This window comes from Pelodiscus sinensis, chromosome 1 (assembly GCF_052426305.1).
Source record: "Pelodiscus sinensis isolate ZL-2025 chromosome 1, ASM5242630v1, whole genome shotgun sequence".
NCBI classification, from domain to species: Eukaryota; Metazoa; Chordata; order Testudines; family Trionychidae; genus Pelodiscus; species Pelodiscus sinensis.
Genome location: NC_143052.1, coordinates 67,532,743 through 67,548,803, shown reverse-complemented (window position 1 = coordinate 67,548,803; position 16,061 = coordinate 67,532,743). Strand labels below are relative to the sequence as shown.

Here is a 16,061-nt window from a genome sequence, read left to right as displayed (position 1 = left end):
CTACTCCTTTTCCTCCAGGACGTTGGCCACCCTCTTGTAAAGTTCTTGGAACGACTTAAAATCATCTCATGCTGTGGGAGGAGGGGACATCATTGTGTTATCAGGGAAGATGATGAGATGTGCATTGGTGGGTATGACGAGACAGAAGACTCTTCATCACTTGAGGCTGACTCATCTTCTTCCAGGTAAGTTGACTATGTCCAGGGAGGGTAAAGAGGTGGCCCTCGATGGTGTAGATGGAGTTGACTGAGGCTGTACCTGTTGCACTTCCTGGGCTCTGTAAGGGGCCCAGGGGTCCCAGTACAGCTAGTTGGCTGACAGTGGTACTGGAAGGGGCAGCCATTAAGTTCGCTACCATTGCAGAGGAGCTTGTTGCTGCTGCTGCTGCTAGGGCTGCATTGGGGAGGAATGCCTTGGTATATGAGTATTAACCAAGGTCTCCCTGTCTTCATCGCTTGAGAGTGGCAGTGCTGAGCCTGTAGGAGAGGAGAGAGTAAACCTGCTAGATGTGGGAGTACCGTTGGTGCCAAATAGTGGGGTCACTGGCATGGATATTACTCTGAGCTTCTCTACCATTGTGAAAAGCTGTGGCACCGAGGCCACTGGTGCTGAAAGCAATATGGAGAGCATTACGGCCACCATGATGCTGATCGTGCTGGATGTGGGGTCACTGATGCCAGGTGCTTGTGCCTCGTTGGTGCTAGAAGCAGCATAGGTGCCAATAATGCCAAATGAGACCTAGGTTTCTTCAGTGCCAGCAGACTTAGCCCTTGCTTTCGTCGGTGCAAAGGCAGAGGCACACAGTGCAGCAGCACCAATTTTGACTTGGGCTTGTCTGGTGCCTTAGCACCTGCCTTACTGAGGTCTTTGGACTCTCAGGAATCTATGTCAGACAGCCCCAGTACCTCCCTGTCTGGTGCCCTAGTCAAGGTCAGTGCAGGGGTTATTTTGGGGGTTTGCTCCTATTTTTTGGAAGGAGAGTTACACCTTTACTTGAAGAATGGGATCTCTTTCTAGGCTGGTCAGAGGAAGAGTCCGTGACACCAGAGACTGAGGGAGCAGCCTTCTCAGACACGGCCAATGGAGCGGGCTGTCAAGGTGAAGTGGAGTGCTCCGGATCCGAGGCTGGTCTCATGGTGTTCTCAAGGGAGTGAAGCTTCATTTGAAGCTCCCTGCCTTTATGCACATGGGTTGTTAACTGCTTGCAGTGCTGGCACTGGGAAGTGGCATGTGCCTGCCTGAGGCACCAAGCACACTGTAAGTGCCCATCAGAGACAGGGATTAAGAGCCTGCAGGACAGATAGTGTTTGAAGCCTGCAGAGCCTGGCATCCCATTAAGGAAATGTTATCAAGGCAAAACAGCCCTGACAGCAAATAAATTTTGTTTTAAACAATAACTGTTTTAACTATTAAACTGAAAAACTATACTACACTATCACTAACTACCCTAACAATAACAATGAACTATGAAGTTCTGAAAAAGGCTGGAGAGCAACCGAGGTTCCGACGGACGCTGGCGGCTTTTTGAAGGGATAAGTTTCCAATAAACAAAAGACAATCCTGAGTATAACTAGGAGGAAATATTACCTTGCAAGAAGAGCAATATTTGAAGTAGGGTGTTTCAGGGTGAGGCATTATCACCCAAAAAGACAAAATAAAAACAACCCTAAATTGGGAGGGAACGTGAATGAAAGCTTCTGAAAAATTACTGAAACCTAACCAAAATATTATAAAACAGCTATAAAATGATAATTGTCAAAAAGGAATCACTAACCTAACATTAAGCAACCACTATGTGCAGCAATAAAGTAATAAGAGCTAACACTATAGGTGTACAGGACACTGAGCATTCCATTGCAGCCATGGACAGAGAGAAGGAATTGGAGTGGTGGTTGGTCCTACAGTCCTTTATACCTGTGGTTTAAGGGGTACTTAAGGTGCAGGAGCAGACTCAACGGTCTCTACTAACTAAATATCTCTAATATTAAGCACAGACAGCTCATGTGCACCTGGAATGGAATACAAATATAGACATGCACTCTAAGAACCACCATCATTGATGTGTTGCCACATGAACATAAAGGGTCCCTGTCACCAACTCCTAGTGTGGTCTTTTGTAGAGTCTCTGCTGCCCTGACTGGCACTCCTTAGTTTGCCCCAGGCACAACAGTTTTTAGACACACTAGAAATTGTTTCAGTCTTTTGGCCGCGTTCTTGGAGGCAGCCTGATGCAAGGATGTTACCCATTAGCTATTCCAGGGCTTTTTAACCTTTCTTTCCTTCTCTGTACTCTCCCCTTTATAGCAGGCTTTGTTTCCTCTACTGGGTGAAGTTGTTGGAGCCAGCGTCCATGATTGGCAGTTTGGGCAGCTGTGTGGTTGCTGTCTAGCTGTTTACCTGAAAACAGGAGAGGCTCAATACGGGGTTTGTAGGCCCCATTCACTCCTCAAGTTATAGAATCCAGTCCTAACACAGAGCAAGACAATGAATATAAAAAGATGGAGGGGGATTGCAGAGGGAGAACAAAAGTAACTAGTAGAGATCCCACAATTACAAGCAAAATAATGAGAAACATAAGAACTGGGCATGTTCTAATTATAAAAACTTGATGGTCTAGATCAGGAGTGGCCAATAATTTTTGACTGGGGGCCACTTCAGAAACTGTTCAAGTGGCTCTGGGCCATCCCAGAAGGGTCAGGGCCTCAGGCAGAGGGAGCAGGGCCAGGACACTTCTGTTCTTCCCTGCCCAAAGACCCTGATTGGTCTGGGGATGGGGGAGCATGTGAAGTCTTTGCCCACGCCCCCTTCCCCAGAGAGAACAGCCAGCTGTTCTGAACAGGTGGCAGCTCTCTGTAGACACCTGCACCCCTGGTGAGGGGAGGAGACTTTGCACGCTCCTCCCCTTCCTCCCCCCCCACCTGTCCCCACGTCTATCAGGGCCTTGGGGCGAGGGGAGCACACTAAGTCTGCCCTCACCCTGCCAGGGAGCGCTGCTTACCATCACCCATCAGCTGAGCAACAGCTGGCAGTTGACTTTCAGTGTCAAGCCCCTTGCCGGGCAGGAGGAGACTTGGCACGCTTCCCCCACCCCCAGGCTAATCAGGGCTTGCAGACGAGGGAAGTGTGCAAAGTCTCCTCCTGCCCTGCCCGACCTGCAAGGAGTGTGCTTCTAAGCATCACACGCTCGTTGCAGGGAAAGGGCAGGCCAGGAGGAAACTTTGCGTGCTCCCCCGTCCCTAGGCCTTGATTGGCCTGGATGCAGGATGTCTGCAGGCTGGACCAATCCACTTGGCGGGACAAACCTGGCCCGCAGAGGCCCTTTTCCCACCTGGGATCTAGATATAAAAAAACAGATGGTTCCAAATTATTTATTTTCTTATTTTACCAAATAAGAAATGACCAGTATTTGGGAAGAGGAAGAAATGCCATCTGACCTCCGTGATGCCGTGATAGTTGCTCTGTACAAGAATACGGGTGCAAGAGCCGATTGCGGGAACTCGCTGCTTTCCGTTGCCAGGAAAATTTTTGCCCGCATCATCCTGATCAGACTGATTTCGACAGTTTCAAAAGGGAGTCTCCCTGAGTCACAATGTGGTTTCCGCGCGATCGCAGTACTGTCGATATGATCTTCGTAATGAGACAGGTGGAAGAGAAGTGCCTTGAGCAGAATATGAAACTCTACTCTGTCTTCATTGATCTGATGAAGGGATTCAACACGGTTAACAGAGATGCATTGTGGATCATCCTCAGGAACTGGGTTGCCCAACAAAGTTCATCTCACTCATCAAGCTGTTTCACGACAACATGACAAGAGAGGTACTCTCAGATGGTGCGCCATCTGAGAAATTCAACATCTCCAATGGCGTGAAACAGAGCTGCGTATTTGCCCCGGTGCTTTTTAACCTGTTCTTCGCTCAAGTCCTCATGCATGCTGTCAGAGACTTAGATCTTGGTATTTACATCAGATACTGTTTGGATGGTTCAATGTTTGATTTGAGACGCCTTACTGCAAAGACCAAGACACTGGAGAGGCTTATCACCAAAGCGCTGTATGTTGACGACTGCGCCCATATGGCACACCAAGAGCACCACCTGCAGACCATCATTGACAGATTCTCTGAAGCATCTAAACTATTCGGTCTCACAATTAGCCTCAGAAAAACAGAAGTCCTCTTCCAGCCTGCACCAAGTAGTACTCCTCCACAGGCATGTATCGCTATTAATGGCATACAACTGAAGGTAGTACCTGGGCAGCACAATATCAAGTGATGGATCCCTTGACAAAGAGATTACAGTGAGGATCCAGAAAGCCAGTCAGGCACTTGGGAGATTGCGTATTAAAATTCTTCAGCACGAAGATATTCGCCTATCAACTAAAATCAAAGTATAGAATGCCGTGGTCCTCACCTCTCTCCTGTATGGCTGTGAAACATGGATCCTGAACTGTAGGCACATCAAGCGGATGGATCAGTTCCACATGTGCTCCCTACGATAAATCATGTGAGTACGCTAGCAGGACTGAATTACTAACCAAGATGTGCTTGACAGAACTAGTTCCACAAGCATCAAAGCCAAGATCCTCCAGATCCAGCTTTGATGGTCTGGCCAAGTTCTCCACATGGACGAAAGCAGGATCCCGAGGCAGCTGTTCTACGGGGAGCTGGTATGTGGTAGTTGCAAACAGGGATGCCTGAGGAAGAGGTATAAGGATAACCTGAAGACCAACTTGCAGTGGACAGGCCTTCAACCACTTGAACTTGCTGCTGCAGACAGGACTAACTGGCGTTCCCTTACGAGAAAAGCAGTGACAAAGTTTGAGGACAACTGTTGCCAATGCCTCGCAGCTGCACGTGAAAAACAACGCAGAGCTATGTTCTCTCCTGTTCTGACAACCGGCGTCCCATGCCCTATTTGTAGCCGCATGTGTGCTTCGACCTTTGGGCTCCGGAGCCACATGAAATGCACAACATGTCTTCCTCGGCTCCCGAGAGGCAACCAACAACAATTTTACCAAAATTGTAGTATTAAGTATGAAACAGAGTACAATTCTCCAAATACGTGTCTTTTTTTTATGTGCATGCTTTCACTGCATAGTAGTATATTAAAACTTCTGCTAGTGTTCCAATAGTGAAGTAGCATCTGCCTAGTACAGCATTAATTTATACCTCAGTAGGGTGAACTTTTAAAATGCTAGCAAGACTAAAGCTTCAATCACATTCTCCCTAAAGTTTTTTTAGAAAGGAAATTAAACTGAACCAGACAGCTTTGTGGGGGCAGAGATCAACTGACCTGAAAAAAACGTGATTCGAGCCACAAGTTACCTCAGCAGTTCAGTGTCTGAGGGAATACATTCTAGAGTATTTTTATAAGTAAGCAGCTCTTTTAAAACTAAAAGTTAAATAGCAAATGAAATATTTGAAGTTTCAGCATTTATTTTCGCATGCACCTCCATTAGAACGTGGCTTCTTTTTAAACGATACTGTGTTGACCATGTCCCATTCTGCTTCATAATTATTCTGGTGGTCAGACCCCCGTGGAGATTTTTCTTTAGGTGTGTGTGTCCATTCTACAACTGAACTGGAATCCTGAACAAAAAAGACGAAAAAACAACAACAAAAGACAAAAACTAAAACTGAATTTTATCAACAGCTAATTTCAAGATTCAAAAAACACAAACACCTTTGATAAATTGGAGGTAAGGCCAAAAGTACAAAGACATGAGTGTTAAAATCCTCAAAAGAACAGTTGTCAAATAAATTTAAAAAAGAAAAGAAATGCCATGTTAAATTTAAACTCAGAAGAAAGCCAAACATTTGAAATTTATATAAAAAGACAGTGAAGATCACCCAAATAATCTTAAATCGTCCCAGATAGAGATGCACTAGCATTAAGTAGAAATTTTAAAACAACCTTACATATTCAAAATTGACAAACCGATCTCATCTCAGTAATGACACACTGTATATACTGTTTATTACTCTAAACTGTAAAACGCTCAAGCTACTTCTGCCCTTTCTTATGACCACAACAAACAGAAAGGGAATGATTTTAACAATTCTAGGTTAAATACATAGTATTTTTAAAACAATCATTCCCAACTCCCCACAAAGATTCCATGTGTCAATGATACTAAGAAAAAGAATTGGCATTTGTTCTAAACCAAGATCATAGTGTTAAGGCAGCAACATGGATTAAAAGTAAAAGTTAAGATGGCAAAGCATTACGCTTTGTATTGGAGACAGCCATATACTAAGGTCAATATAAAATCAAATGCTTCCATAGGTGCTGGAACTAAAGATGCTGTGACAATGGTTGACTTATCATATACAGGGTTTGATTCAATGGCTCTCAGCATACTAGCTATAAAACTAGTTTTAGCACCCCTGAATACTTTGTGATTCTATTTCAGAATTCCACTTTCTTTTGAATACACCTGCAGAATTTTCTCCAAATGTCAAGTGTGGTCCAACCCTTTAAAGCAGGGGTGGGAAACCTTTTTTGGGCTTGGGGGCCACTGACCCACAGAAAAATCAGTAGGGAGCCACACAAACAAAAAACAAAAAAAAAAACCCACACTGAGGTGGTCCTGACAGAGAAGGGAAAAGACACTCCCCACATTCCCCTCACACACCAGAGCGTAGGGGGGCCCTATGGGGTGTGGGCTGAAATATTGTGCCAGGGTGGGCTCCCAAATGCTGGGGGGAGCCCTGAGCATCAGGGGCCAGATCCATGCAAGTCGGGGACCACATCCATCCTCCAAACCTTAGGTTCCCTAGCCCTACTTTCTTTTTTTAAAGTGACCTTGTAAGAAGGGCTGTGGGAGCATAGACCAGATTAACTTTTTTACTCCATAATCTCCAAATGAAATCTGATCACTCTGCAAGTAAACACATTTTTCTATTTGTGTGCTCCACAAATTTACAAAAGGCTGTGAGACAAGTTGATTTATACCTGCCTTGTCTATCAACACAAAAAAGGGGCTCTTCAACCTAATTTAGCCCCTCTGGTAATCCATGCCATACCACTGTCTGCAGATTGTCATCAATGACAATTTGCACAACCTCACTGGTCATTTACTAGATGCTATGCTGACTGTCAAAAGCTGATGTTGAGTTTGCTGGGACAGTGACTTGCAAGTTTGTTTGCTTAATCTGCGCAAATTTTATATGGAAATCCATAAAATATAGTGAATAAGGAATTCTGCAATATCCTGCAGCCAAGTAGACAGGCATCCACCACCACCCTTTTAAAGGAATAGGAAATCTTGAAATTCCACATGCTGTTTGCTAAGCATGGACAATTCATGTGGCATCTTTACTGCTCACCAGTGAACACTCACACACTAAGCAATCTCCCACGTGAAGTATATCAGAGTTGTAGGTTCTACTGCAGAAGCCTCAAATTCACAGCCCACAGGCCATCTATGGCCAGAACATATTCACAATCTGGCCCAGGAGTCCCAGTGGCCTGGGGAGGGCATGTCTGTGCCCATCACCCCCAAATCCTGCCATGGAGAATGGGGGGAGGGGAGAGGTACAGAGACTCAGGTGACCGCTGTTGCCTCCCTGCACCAGCTCCTCCCTCCCCTCCCACCCCGGTAATCCCAAAGACCACGTCTCTTGGAGGATGGAGCATGGGACACAGGCACAGACGGGAGATCAAAGCTCTGTGGGGAGAGCTGCAGCCCCACCTCCTTTCCAGCTGTCAGAACCCTTAGTACATACAGGAAGATTTCTCACGGCATGTGGAAGAAGGGCTTTTAATAGGACACAAATCAGTGCTGTGCAAAGTTCAAGGAGCGGGGCAGGCATATCAGAAGTCAAGAGAGTGAAACCATTGCTCTAGTGCTACAACAAAGAGCTGCTTCTACAATAAGGAGCTGGATACCATCCTCAGCTACAACCCCACCCACATGGCCCATGGATAATTCAGGGGGAGTGGATACACTGACAGGTGGCCTCAACCCCAAAGAAAAAGTAGCAGATGAGGAAGTGGAATTAAGAGGATGAGGTGGCACAGGTGACAGGTTGTCCAGGACCATGATGAGCCAAGACCTTTTATTGACCCTAGAGGGTTCAAGCCAGACCCAGCACTCTGTAGTAGGCATGATGCAGGAGAAGAGAGTTCTCATAAGTTTTCGTTTTGATTTGATACCGCTCTGTACAGGTGTTTTTAAGCAACTACACTAAAGGATCTTTAACATTCTAATCTTTTATGGGGCTTTTATTTCAATAGATTTAGTAGGCAGGGTCCAAAATTGGGCTTAATATAGTGGGGACTTAGAATTACTATAGCTTAGGTAGATATGAGTTTACCATAGGCACACTTAAAAAAAATTCAGAAGTTAACATCTACACACATAGTAAGACTGCACAGATCCTTTAAAGGCCAACAGAGAGATTTCTGCAACATCAAGAAAGGAGGAGACAATTACTTGTCTTAGGCCTAGTTTTTCTTGACTATGAATTAGAGGTCTGATGTTTGATCATGTTACCTACTTCAATTTAAGATCTTCCAAAATTTAACAAAAATAGGCAAGGTTTAATTATTTGTATTATAATAGCTTTATTTTAGTACATTCCAAACTAGTACAGTTAAAGACAAGATCTTTTCTCTTCTAGATTTAAACCATTTTTGTTAGGGTGTTTGAGCTAACATCTTAACACAATATCTTTAAACCTAGTCTAGGCAGATCCACAGAGGTAGCACTTCCCTTTTTCATAATCTGAAGACCAGGTTTCACTGGATCCTAGCGACCTCCACTTGGAGGGCAAAACATAACTGTCTTATAGTTCTGTTTGTACATAATGGGGTCCAAGTACAGGCATCAATCCTAGGCATTGCAGTAACAAAATTAACCACCACTCTGAAGAAGTAAATTTCTATTTTTAGGATCGTCTAGCTAAATTTAGCAGATAAACAATAAACCAAACCTGCAGAAAGGGTGAATGCCAGTAATTAATAAGCATACCTTTCCAGCACAGAGGATATTGGACGAGTCCAAAGTATCATCTGATGGTCTCCAGTCTACTATTACTTCAGCTTCCTATAATCCAATCCATCAAACACAACCTCAGTAAGTTGATAATTACAAAAATGCAATTCTCCCTATTTATGCAAAGAATTATATGCATTTATTTATGTATATGTTATTTTAGGTACAGCGGCCAAACAGGATAGTGTTTTTTAAAACACAAACACTCAGGATTTTTATTTTAAACTTACAATATGTTTGGTATATTAGATGCACTGAAGGTAAACAAAAGAAAAAAAAAATCTAATGAGCTGTATCAAATTATTACCTTTTCTATGACACGTAGTACTCCTGATATTAAACTATCCTGGTCATCATTTTTTGCACAGGATGAATGAATGAAAACCCCTTCTTGTTCATATATAACCTGTAAAAAAATGGATCAACATGCTGAGTTTTTATAGCAAACATTTAGACAACCTAAGTAACTAGACAGCTAATACAGAGGGAACTTTACTCACAGTATTATTAAAGGCTATAAAAGTCACATTTACAGCAACTAAATGGCACTATACAATTAACCTATCCAATTAATCTATAATTTTGATTTGCCCTGAAATTCAAAATTAATCCTGATGTATAAACACAAAGTGAGTTGTCACAGACTTATCCTGGACAAAGAAATGATTGTTGCACAAAATGTTTGATTTCAACTTCAGTATAATGAAAGATTAATTTATAGCAGTGGTTTCAAGTGCAAGTCAGCAGACCAGTGCCGGTCTGCAAACTACTGGCTGCCGGGCCACGGTGGCTGCTGGAGCCGAAGCCAGCAGTTTGTGGCGGCTCAGCTACAGTAGCTGGTTTTGCCCAGCGGCAGCATTAAGGTTAATGCGGCGGAGCAGGAGGCAGCAGAGTAGGAGACGACACCTTCTTTCCTCCCCCCTCCCATCCAGGTAAGATGAAGGGTCGGATGGGGATCTGCACTTCCTCTTGCCCCTGCCTCTATGCATCAGGGCACAAGACATGCCTGGGATGGTGGGGTACGAAGGAAGAGAGAACACGTGTGCTACCAATGATCAATCCCCCCTACTGGCATGGCAGTAACAGCCACACTCCTTAGAAAGGGGCAGTCTTGCTCTGGAGTGCAGGGGTGTTGGGTGAGCATGTGGTGGGGTCACAGGGCAAGAGGGTATGGGCATAGGCTGTAGGGGCCAGACGTTAAAGGGTCAAATGACATGGGGCATAGGGGCAGGGGTCAAAGTAGTTAGGCACTGGAGAGCCAGGGGTTGGGTTGGGACTGGGCAAACAGGTAACATTTTACCTGTAAAAATGTTACCAATCCACAAAAAGTTTGTGAATGGGTTTGCTGGTCCACAGTATAAAAAAAGTTGTGCAACCACTAATTTATAAGATCAATGAAACACTGTAGTACAAAGTTACTTGGGGGAATTTTAGACAATTAAAATTAATTTGAATTGTGATCTCTGCTTGTATCTGGGGTGGTTATGTGATTAAAATGATTTGTGTCAACAGATTACCATTTTACTTCATTATTTTTGGATGTTTTCTACATTTTCAAATATATCAATTTCAATTACAACATAAAATATAAAGTGTACAGTATTCAACATATTTTTTTATATGTATATTTTTCGTTACAAATATTTGCATTGTAAAAAACAAAGGAAATATTTTTCAATTAAACTAATAACTACTGTGGTACAATCACTACATAAAAGTTGAAGGAAAATGCAGGACAATGTAGCACTTTAAAGACTAACAAGATGGTTTATTAGATGATGAGCTTTCGTAAGTGGGTCTGGCCCACGAAAGCTCATCATCTAATAAACCATCTTGTTAGTCTTTAAAGTGCTACATTGTCCTGCATTTTGCTTCAGCTACCCCAGACTAACACAGCTACATTTCTATCACTACATAAAAGTTGAACTTACAAATGTAGAATTATATAAAAAACTGCATGAATAAAACTGTAAAAGTTCAGATCCTTCATATCCACTCAATCCTTTTCTTTCTTCAGCCAATCACTCAAACAAGTGTCTTTACATTTAGCAGGAGATAATGTGACCCATTTCTTGCTCACAATCTCACTGGAAAATGAAAACAGGCATTCACGTGGCACTGTTGTAGCTGGAATCTCAGGCTGTGTCTAGACCGGCCAGTTTTTCCGGAAAATCAGCCACTTTTCCGGAAAAACTTACCAGCTGTCTACACTGGCCGCTTGAATTTCCGCAAAAGCACTGACTTCCTACTGTAAGAAATCAGTGCTTTCTGCGGAAATACTATGCTGCTCCCGTTCGGGGAAAAGTCCCTTTTGCGCAAAACTTCTGCTACTTAAGTCCCAGGCGAATACCTGTTCTCACTTTCTGGTAACATTGTAATAAGTGAGAAAAATTATTTGCCATAAATGTAAACAAATGTGTATGTTTTAGCAATTAGCTGAAGAAAAAGTAGGACTGAGCGGATCTATAGGTTCTTTGTAAGTTTTACATTGCATTCAAAAACAACAGTCATTTAACAAAAACAAAAATCAACATTTGTAAGTTGCACTTGTGATAGAGAACTTATATGAAGTGAATTGAAAAACACTTGTTTATCATTTTACAGTGCAAATATAAAGAGAACAGTGTAAAGTTTTTATTCTGTATTGTAACTGAAATCAGTATTATTTAAAAATGTGAGTTAACTCTAATCAACTACCCTATTATTTTACTCTATAAACGGAATTGAAGTGCATCAGAAGTTGAAGATTTGTTATGTAAACTGTTTCTGCTGAATGAGACAATATTTTCCCATATATTAAAAAAAATGTATCTGCAAAATAATCTAAACACAGTGTTCTCCTCTACCAAGATTCAACATGATCTCCTGTCCTGTTTGATATAAATAACCTTAATCAAAGGAAATGAAAACCAGGGTTTGTGTGAATCTGAATAAACTCACTATTAGGCTGGGGAATAGGGGAATCTAGTGGGAAAAAACTTCAAACACTCAATATCAAGGTTTTGAGAAAGAAACATAAAACATGTAATTCACTTTGTAGGCATATTTGTTCTTGAAATATAAAATTGCATGAATTGATCAAAATGGATAAATGTACACTTCTGGAAATAAAATCTAACAGCTGTCTCTACTAACTACTCAGATTTTTTAATCTGTGTTAAAAACCAATACCCTTTCACAAACTTATTTGTTTTTTTTAGACCATTTAAACCATTATATTTTCAAACACAGTAATCCAAATTTGGCAAACACATGTTACGTGGATGCTGCACTGGCTGGACAGAGTACAGGGCTGAAAAAAAAAAAGGCAAAACTGAATTTAACTCTGCAGTCTTCCATAAATGTATTATAATTTTTTATGTAACCAACAATCTTATTCACAAACATAAAATTGAATCATTTATTTTAAATGCTAGAGACAAGAAATGAGTGGGGTTGCATACCACCAGTTTTGGACAATCTAGTACAGCAAAAACACAAAAAATTATTTGAAATATCCCTATGTTCAAATGTTACTGATCTGGTCAAGCTCTCCTTGCTGGGCACTCACCAGACTTCTGTGAGGGGATCCAAATACTGAATCCCACATGCTCATGGCTTAATGGGACTTAACAGAGTACAGGCACTGTCCCTGACTACAGTCTCACAGACATGTCTTTCAGATGCAGACCTTATTTCTAACAGAACTCTTAGCAATGGGAACCCAGTAGTCCAAATGCCTAGACAACAAAACTATGCCTTCTGCCACAAGCCTCTCCAGTTGCTCTTGCACATTCCCCAGAATTCCAACAAGGTGTGAACCTTCCGTAGGGTTTAGCATTTGACTAGCCCAAAAATTACTGGCATATCGACAGATCAAATATTGTCAAAAATTGTCTAATATAATAAAGCACTAATTTATTAGACAGTAAACAAAAAGAATGAGTTCATAGTCTCCAAAACTCTTACCCTTAGATATTTATGCCTAATAAAAAACTGTTATTTCCATTCTATTCATCTGATGAAGTGGGTTTTACTCATGAAAGCTCATGATTCTATATATTTTTGTTAGTCTCTAAGATGACATAGGACTACTCATTGTACAAAAAACAAGTTACTTAAGAGATGTTTGTGACAGGGTGAGGTCACAGACGACCCCGGGGGAAGGGGGCCTTCCTGGAGTGCTGACAAAGCCACGGACACTCGCCTTCCTGTTTTCTGGGGCTTCTCACTGCCCTGTCCTGTTGAGTCAGCTCCCTAGTCTCCCGCAGCCAAAGCACAGAGCTGAAATCACTGCTCCCCGCCACAAGGAGTAGTACAGACACTGAAATGCTTCAGATCCAAGGAAAATGCAGTTTTAGGCCCAGCTTCCTGGGATACTACTCCCCAAATGGGATCAGAACCCCATTTGGGTAAGCCCCCTTTTACAATGGAAGGAGGATGTATACACTGATTGCTCCCCCAGGTAACAATTATTTTCACTTGGCTTGATGATAATAAGAGATTTTATTAAGTACAAGTGGTAGGATATAAGTGGTTGTAAGTGATAAAAGGAAGAGCAAAGTAGATTACAAATTTAAAAACAACAAAAAATGCTTAGCTAATCTAACACTAAAACCTCAGTACAAACTTATTACAAACTCACCCTGAAACTGTTCTTATTCCTGCTAAACCTTCAGAACCAGGGCAGTCTCATTTTCCCTGGGATCTCTGGCTCACTTTCTTAGGAATGGCATGCCACACAAAGATCAAGACCCTGCTAAGCTTCCCATTGTTTTACAGATTCTCATTTTTACTTGGCAAGTCCCTACCAGTTAGAGAGATCACATAGCTTCCTAGGACCAACCATTGCTATGACTTAAAGGACAAAAGGGGCTGCTTACATATGATTGCCCAGACACTGAGGCATCCCAGCATTGGAAACACACTTGATGGCTTTCATTTGCACATTTAAAAACCATTTCATACGCCATATATCTAACTTTACACACAAGAATGATACATACACCAAAATACGATATACAGATCCAGTGGATTAAGACATTCAGATTGATAGATAACATGAGGCAATTTGTCCCAAGCATCTCTGAGTTATGCATATTTGTGTCCATAAATCCATTTCATGAAGCATGAGGGTGTGACAATGTTAACATCACAATGTTAACTCAGAAAAATGCAGCACACAGTGAAATGAAGTTCTTAAATATGAGTTTTACTACTTTAAGCAGTGTTATGCTAGTATTTAAATGTGAACATTATTCAATACTGAACAGATGCAAAAGAAAAGAAAATTAAATTAAATAAATATACAGCAACTATAAAAGGTCATTTTTACACTCTAGTGGGAGGCAGGGTCGTCCAAAGGAGGGGGCAGAGCAATTATAAAAGAAACAGGTACATTTTATGCACTGATGGTACGCAGGGCCATCCTGAGGAGGGCATAGGGCCTGGTGCAACCTAGAGATGTTAAATATCAATTAACTGAATAGTTTATTAACCTCATGAATTCTTATCCGTTAGTCAACTATTCTATAGTCCCTGGGGGCAGGACCAGCAGCCAGTGCGCTCAGGTCCCACTCCCAAGGAGCCCCCAGCCACTCCGCGCTACTGCCTCTGTACCAAAAACAGTAGTATGGGATGCCAGGAGGGAGCTGGTCCATGAGGGGAGCCGTTTTTAAAACCAAGGTATTTAAATAGACTTTCATACAGATGGCACCCTAACACGATCAAAAAGATAAACTATCACCTATATCAGGTCATTCTTGTTGGAATATATCTGACAGTGGACAAAACATAGGCAGCCAGTTGACTAGCTAACAAACCTAGCTTACTGGCTTACAGTTTACCTAGTCAGTGGCACCTGATCGTGAAAACCACTCTTTACTTACATAGCATGAGAAGTACATAGAGCTATACAAAATAATCAACACACCTACATTTCCCTGACTCAGGTTACTCACCACGCTTATGAGTTATTTGGGCTTGGGTAAAATCCTCTGAAGCGTCTGGAATCCTTCTGAAACTCAGCTTCTCTTCAAAATCACGGAGACTTTCTAGCTCAGCTAGCCTTCTCTGACTCAGTCTGTCCCACCATTAAACAGGACTCTGCTTCTATGAAACATACCTGCCTCTTCATCTCTCCTGACCAAAGCTTTGTGTCAATCTCAAGACTGTATGTCCTCTTCCAATCCCTGGGTTCTTTGTTCTTCTGGGAATGTTCCACTCCTCCCTCCCTGCAAAGAAGCTGGTGTAACTAACTTCTTTGTTAACTTCCATACCATATACCCATTATCCCAACGTTCTTCCACCAGAACAGGAGACCATACAGGTCTAATTGTTCTCCATTATATCCAGGCTTGTGCTACAGTGGCTTTCTGAAAATCGTGGATTTTGCATCCATATAGAGGCATTCCAGGACACAAGAGTTCGTAATATCAACCAATATTCATAAATCAAACTTTCTCAGTGAAGAATTCAAAGGCAGTGATGTTAGATAGAGGGTAATAGAAGAGTCGACTAACTGCAAGAATTCGTAGTGGTTAGTTGACTATTCTATAGTCTCCAAGGTCAGCAGCCAGTGTGCTCCAGCCTCTCTCCCAGGAAGTCCCCTGGCACTCTGTGCCACTGCCTCTATATTAGAGGCAGCAGCGTGGGGGGGCCAGCAGGAGCCGGTCCGCCAGAGGAGCCAGTTTCAAAACCAACTCCTCTCACGGACCAGCTACCTGATACAGAAGCAGCAGTGCAGGATGGCAGATGCCCCTGTCCACGGGGGATCCGAGCTCCTTGTGGTCAAAGGCTGCTGGTGAGAGAGGGGCTGCTGCCAAAGCAGCCTCTGTCCATGGCCAGCTCGGACCCCACACAGACAGGGACTGCTACTGGGGACCAGCCTCTGTCTGCAGGGAGCTGGGACTGCCCCCGTGGACAAGGGCTGCTGCTGCAAAGCAACCTCTGCTCAAGGCGGGCCAGGCCCCACCATAGGCAGAAGCTGCTTCATGGCAGTCTCCCATGTGTCCCGGAAGCAGCACAGGGAGCGGGGGAGTTCAGCACCACAGAGTCCATGCTGGGGGAAACTGATTTTTAAGCCAGC

At 42.8% G+C, this 16,061-nt stretch overlaps 1 protein-coding gene across 4 annotated transcripts in view; it reads right to left on the bottom strand.

Moving 5' to 3' along the window:
• The window catches only part of TBC1D15 (TBC1 domain family member 15), a 74,749-nt gene that overhangs the window by 36,824 nt on the left and 21,864 nt on the right, over positions 1–16,061 (bottom strand). For 2 of the 4 annotated variants that reach the window (XM_006121545.5, XM_089779896.1), the window contains 3 exons: positions 9,303–9,401; positions 8,972–9,046; positions 5,447–5,585 (listed from right to left, as the gene is read on the bottom strand). In XM_006121545.5, the coding sequence (XP_006121607.2) occupies positions 5,447–5,585; positions 8,972–9,046; positions 9,303–9,401 (313 nt within the window). The other 2 variants (XM_006121546.5, XM_014572783.4) reach the window with 2 other exon arrangements.